The 9,234-nt window shown below is 40.2% G+C and overlaps 1 protein-coding gene across 1 annotated transcript; it reads right to left on the bottom strand.

Annotated features, from left to right (window-relative positions):
• Positions 1 to 3,146: 3,146 nt before the first annotated feature.
• On the bottom strand, positions 3,147 to 3,813 carry LOC126597087 (cytochrome b-c1 complex subunit Rieske-3, mitochondrial-like). The gene has a single exon (XM_050263853.1). It carries the CDS (start codon positions 3,780 to 3,782, stop codon positions 3,162 to 3,164), a length of 621 nt encoding a protein of 206 aa, XP_050119810.1. The 5' UTR covers positions 3,783 to 3,813; the 3' UTR covers positions 3,147 to 3,161.
• Positions 3,814 to 9,234: the final 5,421 nt, after the last annotated feature.

The raw sequence follows: 9,234 nt of genomic DNA, 5'->3' as shown, positions 1-9,234 counted from the left end.
CTATGAATCTGCAAGAAAGTAAATAACACAAGATGTATCGTGGTTCATCCCAAGTATTTTTCATGAGGCCCAGTTGAGGCCCAATATATGGTACATAATGTAGTCCCCTAAGTCTTCGGTTAATAAAGTCTGTTGGCTGGAGACTTCAAATTGAATCCATGTATGGGCCGAAGTGGCGGTTGTTCAGAGGTAGTATTTGTATACCCTGCACTGAAGCTTTGTAGGTGAAGCTTTTGAAGCTGGAGCTTTGTAAATGAAGCTTTTGAAGTTGGAGCTTTCGAAGTTGGAGCTCTGTAAATAAAGCTTTTGAAGCTAGAGCTTTGTAAATGAAGCTTTTGAAGCTAGAGCTCTGTAAATGAAGCTTTTGAAGCTAGAGCTTCTGTAAATGAAGCTTTTGAAGCTAGAGCTTTTGTAAAAGCTTTTGTAAATAAAGCTTTTAAAGCTGGAGCTTTTGTAAATAAAGCTTTTAAAGCTGGAGCTTTTGTAAATGAAGCTTTTGAAGCTAGAGCTCTGTAAATGAAGCTTTTGAAGCTAGAGCTTTCGTAAATGAAGCCCTCTCAAACTCTCTCAAACTATGGGGGATTACACTATGTACAAAAAAGTAAATAACACAAGATGTATCGTAGTTCACCCCAATGTTGATGCATAAAACCGGAGGGGTCTTGGAACAACGTAAATCTGACCGTGAATTTGCAAGAAAGTAAATAACACAAGATGTATCATGGTTCACCCCAATGTTTGGGCTACGTCCACACTGATATTGTATTTCTCTGTTTGTGAGAGGATTGTGAGGGAGAGAGAGAGCCTCTGTAATGAGAGTGAGGCTTTGAGAGGGTGAGGAGGCTTAAGAATTGGCCTCCCCTAATGAGGAGAGTGAGGGGTCCTTTTATAGAATAAGGGCTCCTCACTTGTTACATATTTACCCCTTCATTTATTACATAATTACATTTGAGTATGGTACAAACAGTAGTCCCCCAAGTCTTCAGTCAAAAGAGTCTTTTGGCTGGAGACTTGAAATTCAATCCATGTGTGGTCCAAAGTAACTAGATTTCGTCTAAAACTGATACTCGATATGAGGCGGTGCCCTATCTGAAATGATGCTCAACCAGAAGTAGCACATGTTGCGAGGCTGCTCTGCTTGTGGCTTATGTTGCCTTGGTTAGCTCAGCTTGTGGCTTTAGAAGGTGAGGAAATCCTTTTTATAAAATAAGGGCTCGCTCCTCAATACATAAATGATGGGCTAGAGTTGATGCTCGCGGTGAGACGGTTGCTCAGTAGGCGGCGATGCTCTCTAATGATGGTGATGGAGTCCTTTTTATAGAATAATGGCTCGCTCCTCAATACATAAGTGATGGGCTAGAGTTGATGCTCGCGGCGAGGCGATTGCTTAGTATGTGGCGATGCTCTCTAATAATGGTGAGGGAGTCCCTTTTATAAAATAAGGGCTCGCTCCTCAGTACATGAAGAATGGATGCCTTCTAATGAAAGTGAGGGAGTCCCTTTTATACAATAAGGGCTCGTTCCTCACTACATAAATAATGGGCTAAGTCCCCCAAGTATTTTTCATGAGTGCTCTCTAATGAAAGTGAGGGAGTCTCTTTTATAAAATAAGGGCTCGCTCCTCAATACATAAGTGATGGGTTAAGTCCCCCAAGTATTTTTCATGAGGCCCAATTGAGGCCGAATATATGGTACATATGTAGTCCCTCAAGTCTTCGATCAATAGAGTCTGTTGGCTGGAGACTTCAAATTGAATCCATGTATGGACCGAAGCAGCGGTTGTTCGGAGGCGGTATTTGTATACCCTGCATTGAAACTTCGTAGGTGAAGCTTTGCAAGTGAAGCTTTTGAAGCTGGAGCTTTGTAAATGAAGCTTTTGAAGCTAGAGCTTTCAAAGCTGGAGCTTTGTAAATGAAGCTTTCGAAGCTGATTGTCATGAGTGACGCTCATGAATGTTTATGTTGATTGACATGAGTGATGCTCATGGATGTTTGACATGAGTGATGCTCATGAATGTTGACATGAGTGATGCACATGAATGTTGAAATGAGTGATGCTCATGAATGTTGACATGAATGATGGTCATGAATGTTTATGTATGATTGACATGAGTGATGCTTATGAATGTTTATGTATGATTGACATGAGTGATGCTCATGTATAATTTTGAAGTACTGGACGTACTTTTGATCACCTGGTTGGTGATAATAGCCGCAGGCTACCGAATAATTTTGGAGTACTGGGCGTACTTTTGATTACCTGGTTGGTGGTAATAGTGGCAGGCTGCCGAATAATTTTTTGTAGCAATAGACGTACTTTTGATCATCTAGTTGGTGATAATCGAGGCCTAACTCTTTTGGGCATATGGGCTTTCGCCCTCCACATAGCATTTCAGCCCATTATTTTGGGCTTGCCCTTTTTTTTTTTATTTTTTTTTATTATTACCGTCTGATGGGGTTTATACAGATGTCTCCGAAAGATAAGAAAAATAAATCTCATCATTCAAAAATAAATCTGACTTTCTGCTCAATGGGTCACGCCTATAATTCCCTTTTTCTTGATGCCATCACCACCGCAATTATGTCTTTTTCTTTTTCTATTCTTTTCCTCCTTTTTCTTTTTATTTAACATCATGGTGTCGTTTGTGAAGAGTGGGAACATGCATGATGAAAGTTGGTGGGCATCTTCTGCGCTGTCATCGTGCCAAGTTGATTCCTTTAATGAACTCGGAGCTTGGGCTGCTGTGCATTAATGGGTAGCTATGCTTTCTGCTTTTTCTCTTTTTTCTTTATGCAATTATCTCCGACCCAAAAGTTGATGCACAGAACAGAATCCTAACTCAGCATCAAGCAGGTAAGCTTGAACATCCGAGTGACCAAAAGGGTCAATTTGCCAGCCGATTCGAGGAACCTGACCAAATTCTTTCAGAATAAATTGATGGCCTAAAATTGTCTGATCAATCAAGTCCACATGGTGAACAAAAACTCTAGATTGAATGGTGCAGGCCTCTTGTGGATCCTGCTAGAAATGTCGTAGTGCGAACCATGGCATGGGCAGAACCAACCACCAAAATCACCAGCATTTGGCAAGGGGATGCACCCTAAATGAGTGCAGACTCCAACAACTATAGGCCATTATGGATTTGTAACCCTCTCTGCATCCTATTGGGGATCACGAAGGGACTGAACGTCTACACTGTTAGCCAACTTGATGTCATATTCAGTTCTACGCCTAATGAAAACAGGCTTCCCTCTCCACTTCACAGTAACAGTAGTACCAGGCTCAATGTTGGACAGGTGAACCTCAAGGGAAGCAAGGGCAAGAACATCTTTACTAGCAGACATGCTCAGTACAAACTTGAGGATGAGAAGCCGAATCAAGGAGGCATACACGAATCTGCCTCCTGTCAAGATGAAAAAAGCAAATGCACGCTTGCTGGGGTCACCAAATGGATACCTTTCATGGTTGTACTCATCGTACACAATTTTTGAAGAAGGATTCTTCATAGCTGACATAGTAGTTGGGACGTCTGAGAAAATACCAATATCATTTCCGGGAGCGAGGGCTTCAGAGGAAAATCCTCTAACGAGAGATGGAATTTTGGAATTGAGGAAAAATGAAGCGGGGGATTTGGAAGCGAAATTGGAGGAAGAGTCGTCGTCACTGTTGTTGGTAATGAAAAGTGGATGACATCCTCCGGAGACAAAGGCGGTGGCGGTCTGCGACGACAACCGCCATCCCACAGCAGAAGATGACAGCCTTCTTCCCGTGACTCTCAGCATTTTCCTCTTCTTTTGTAATCACTAGGTAGCAATGGCCTCAGCTTCTCCAGTCTCGAAGCCACCAAAATATCAAATGCTCTTTTCCTCCTTCAACACCAACAGACATGACATCACAGTGCCCCGCAGGGATGAGGAGCCGAGGCCTTTGCCTACAGTCACAGGAGGCGTTGCCGGTGCAGATTCTGGTGTAGTGGGGTGCGGTTGGGGACGAACCCATCGACCTGGGCATTGAAGGGACTGAATGAAACATTTCAAGATAAGGATGGATCTGGTAGAGAATCGGACAACGGGGATTCACCCTGTGCATTTGATTTGGATTAGTAAACGCAGCCCATGATTTTTTAGTTTTTGGGTTGTGCAGATTCACGGTGGTGAGATGAAAAAATGAAAGAGAATCGACATAGCTTTTCGTGTTGATTCCCACAAACGGCGCTGAATGTTGATGCACAAAACCTGAGGAGTCTTGGAACAATGTAAATCCGACTATGAATCTACAAGAAAGTAAATAACATAAGATGTATTGTGGTTCACCCCAATGTTTGGGCTACGTCCACACTGATATTGTATTTCTCTATTTGTGAGAGGATTGTGAGGGAGATAGAGAGCCTCTGGAATGAGAGTGAGGCTTTGAGAGGGTGAGGAGGCTTAGAATTGGCCTCCCCTAATAAGGAGAGTGAGGGGTCCTTTTATAGAATAAGGGCTCCTCACTTGTTACATATTTGCCCATTCATTTATTACATAATCACATTTGAGTCCCCCGAGTATTTATACGAGATCTAAATACGGAGGCCCTAAGTATAGTACAAACAAGATCCAAAAAGAGGGTGTCAAGAGAGAAAGAGGAGAGAGGAGGATAGAAAGTAAGAAATGATTGGAGGAAAGAGAAAGAAGTGAGAGGATCGGAGGCGATGGAGAGGAAGATGAGTGAGAGAAAGAACCGAGAGAATGAAGAGAGCAGATTAGAGGAGAGACGAAAAATGTATTAAAAAAAAGAGAGAGAAGGGGGAGAGAGAAAGAAGAAAACAGAGATAGATTTAGAGTAAGAGGGGAGGAGGGAGAGAAAAGAAAGAAGTGATTTTAAGTTTAAAAACTTTAAAAACTCACTTTTTGTGTTTTTAGAGAATATACTATATTTTTGAGTTGGTCTTGAGTTCAGTTTTTTAAAATAGTCATACCAAACAAGTTTTTAAGGCTTAAAACTTGAAAATTGGTTTTTAGCTTAAAAAATTAGAATTAAGTAGTGTACCAAACAGACTCTTACTATTTTGTTTTAACTTTTTATGTGGATTGTGGTAATGGCTCTTTGTGCCGCTTCAATGATGGAACCAAACACCCCCGGCCGCATACAAGGGTCTTTTCCCTTTCTGTTAGCTATGCGACACGCATAGTTGGTGTTTGGATTTCGTTATTATAAATAACTACTAGCATTTGTCTATACACTTTGTGTGTATGAACACATTTTTTTAGAAAATGAGAAGGAGAGAGAAAGAGAGAACATTGGGGGAGTGGGAGGTTTTTATTTTTTATTTTTTATTTTTTATTTTTAATATTGGAGGTATTTTAACATCACCTGTAGGTAATTCTTCAATAAAATAATTTGAACATGTCAAATTACATTATTGCCCATCATTTTTTTGTGTGATAGAAGACTAATTTGTCTTTTCACTTTCTTTTTTTTCTTGATAATCATTTCAATAAATTTACAAGAAAATGTTTACATCTTCTGCAAGGGCATTGAACAACTATTCAGAAAAATAAACATTATTCATTTGTGGATGAATATTTGCCACTTTAGCAAGTCAAAATGCGATATTGCAATGCGAGAATGGAGTAACAATATTTTGCTTCACAATAAATTGGGAATGATATTCCTCTGCAAAATCCTTCGAGGCCCACTCACGATATTTGGCGCTAATAAACATAATGTAAAGATTATTTTGATAAAAAAATAAGTAATATGTGAGATTGTTTGGTCATCGGACTGTAGAAAAGAAATTATTAGGTAAACATAATACAAACAATTTATCTATTTGCAATAGTTTATTGGCTAAAAGATCTTAGTTTTACTTGATCAATTTACAGAGAAAATCTTTACAAAGTGTTTCATAATGTGAATGGTTCTGATCATAAGAATAAATTTGTAAATATACAACAAATGTTTTAAGAAGGATTTCCCCATTGGGAGAATGCACTTCCACACTTCGCTAGTGTATCTTCACCATATAAATTTTACAATAAAAATCGTTCAATTTCTAATCTTCATTTAAAATCATCCCTACCACAAAAAAAAAAGAAAAAAAAAGGCTTATTATATTAACACCCCACATTTACTTTTTCAATTAAAAATTATCTTTATACACCTCACATACCTCTCCATAATACCCTCACACCCCACATTCTCAAAACACACATTATATTTCTATATACACCCCAATTTCTTCAAATTTTATAATACTCATTTTTAATTTTGATGGATTGAATCTAGATACCCTGTTGTTGACACACCCTGATCCTAGAATCAAGGCGTGCTGGTCGTCACGTGAGCGTGATGTAGCCAAAAGTGCGACACGAAAGCAAAAGATATGAGAAATAAAAAGGAATTTAAACCAACCACTAGCAGTAATATCCTACTAGCATAAAAGAGTGAGTTACAAAGTAAAACACACGAATTCAGAGAGTAGATACTAGGTGCAGTAAAGTAGGACTATAATTAAGAGTACAACACCCGCAGGTGAGTCCTACATGCATGACGTCTGTCAGAACGCCGAAAAAAACCTCGTGAGCCACCAACTGCTAACTAGAACCTTGAGGGGCGCAAAACAAAGTTGAGTGGGTCAGTAAAACCAAAGATTTCCCAAAACATTTCATTTAAAACATTTCTAACCCCTCACTGTAAAACATGTATACTTTCCCAGAAATTAACATAATAGCATAATATTTACTCAAATTGCTCAAGCATCAATTTTATCAAAAACCAGTAATTATGCCAGCAATAATGTCAATGATTAAAAATATGGATGCATCAACATGACAGGTGATATAATGAAATAACCGGAGACCCTACAGTGGTCCTGTACGGCTAATTCCAGCTCAATATCCAACCCAGCTGGAGTCACCACGGTGACCTGTACGGCACTACTCTGCACGTCACTCGGAACTACGTAAGGTAGTCTGTATGATGAAAAGGTGTAAGAATACGCTCTAGTGCTTCTCTCATCAATCATCGGCGCGCATAAACTAAGGTCACCCACTAGTCAGAATCACCTCTAGCGATCTATATGACTAGCATATCGGAACCCTCACATGGTCTGTACGACATTCACCTACTTGGATCCAAGGCGAGCGTGCGGTGCGGTGAATAATATAAGCACTAACACCAAGGGTGTAGGTTATGAGCTTTCAATGCACTTCACATAAAATAAATTGTATGAATAACGTAAAACTCACCTGTGCATCCACAGCATCAATTCATATATATATGCATCAATTATCAATTCAAATATCTCATAATATGCATGTATGGCATTTTAAAACATATTTTCATATAAATTCAATTTCTGGGAAATTAGTAGTATATAGGTATATACGAAAACAAAAACTGCCCACTCACTGGTAAGTCGATAGGTCGTAACCCCCGTGACGTCCCTGGATGTGCTCGTCCTCGGGATAGGTGTCACCTATATGCGAAACAACTATAAAAACGTTAATTAAAACACATAACCAACAATTCAAAATAACTTCTCATACGGTGCTCAATTTGGGTATGTGAATATACCACATCGACCTATTCAACGTCACGGACGTCGACAATTTTTTAGAAAAATTTTTGGGTCTGCCACGCACCCCCACGCGCCGTGGGTGGCACGGACCTACGCGCCCCCACGCGCGCTTCTTCTTCCCCGCGTCGCCGGCACAGTGTCGCTGGCGCCGGAAACCTGCAACTCGACCTTTCTCCCTCGTTTCTTCATCATTTTTCATGAAATTTTCACCTATGAGTTCTAAATTAAGAGCGGAAGGGATCTATACCTTAAAAAATCCTTAAAAACCTCTGAAATTTTGTCGGGAAAATCCTCCAATTCGGCCAACTTCGAACCCGACGATCCTGACGTCCAAAACCTTCAAACGAAGCACTCCAAGCTTCCTTGGGACCTCACTAAGCTTACTATGAGCTTAGAATTTCCTGAAATGCAAGATTTTATGTGTGCATGAACAGTGCACCATTTCGGGGTTAGGGTTTCACGATGATTCAGAGGGTTTCACTTCCTAAAACTAGTACCATTCAACTCAGAACGTCAAAATGATGAAGAACCATACCTCATTAGCTTCGATCCGTGATGTTTACAGGGTCCTTGGGTGTGGCCGTACAATTCGAGAGGGAGAGAGTGAGAGAGACCGTGAGAGATGAGAGAGAGAGAGAGAGAGACGGGGTGAGTGAGAGAGAAGGAAATGTGTGTGTGTTCCAACACAAATCCTCACCATCCAATTCTTTTCCTAATTCCCTAACCACACAAAAAATCCAACCTTTTTAAATCCCACTTAATAAATTTATAAAACTTAAGAAATAATTGTAAGTAGTCCCAAAAGACAAGCCACACACACATACCTTAATACCCGTCAAGGGTGATTCCGTCATTTCACGTCCCCAATGAATATAATCCCGGAACGGGCTGTGACAATCTCCCCTCCTTATAGAATTTCGTCCCCGAAATTCATACGACCAATTAATCTGCTTAATACCCATAAAATAACCTTGGGTACATCTCTCTCATTCGATCTTCTGTCTCCCAGGTAGCTTCTTCTACTAAATGGTTCCTCCACAATACCTTCACCAAGCTCACTGTCTTATTCCTTAGAACCTTGTCTTTCCAATCCAAGATAGTCACTGGTTCCTCGTCATACGTCAAATCCGGATTAATCTCCAGTGGTTGAGGAGGAATCAAATATGAAGGGTCAGAAACATAATGTCGAAGCATCGAGACATGGAACACATTATGAACCTTAGATAACTCTGGAGGCAACTCCAACTTATAGGCAACTTCACCAATCCTTTCAGTGATCTCATAGGGTCTTATGTACCTAGGACTTAACTTTCCTCTCTTCCCAAATCGTACCACACCTCTCCAAGGTGACAATTTCAAGAATACCAAATTACCCATATCATAAACTCGATCAGTAGCATGTCTATCTGCTAAACTCTTTTGTCGATCCTGGGCTGCTTTCAGGTTAGACTTAATCACCTGAATATTTTGAGTAGTCTCATCCACAATCTCTGGGCCTTCTAACACTCTTTCGCCAACCTCCGACCAACATAATGGTGTACGACACGCCCTACCATAAAGTGCCTCAAATGGTGACATACCAATGCTCGAATGAAAACTATTATTATATGCAAATTCCATCAAGTCTAGGCGATCATGCCAAGAATCACCAAACTATAACACCGAAGATCTCA

Source organism: Malus sylvestris, chromosome 13 (genome assembly GCF_916048215.2).
Source record: "Malus sylvestris chromosome 13, drMalSylv7.2, whole genome shotgun sequence".
NCBI classification, from domain to species: domain Eukaryota; kingdom Viridiplantae; phylum Streptophyta; class Magnoliopsida; order Rosales; family Rosaceae; genus Malus; species Malus sylvestris.
This window is presented reverse-complemented; position numbering and strand designations above follow the sequence as displayed.

Excerpts from the sequence above, each read along its gene's own strand:
- LOC126597087 (XM_050263853.1), bottom strand. The coding sequence starts at position 3,782 with ATGCTGAGAGTCACGGGAAGAAGGCTGTCATCTTCTGCTGTGGGATGG.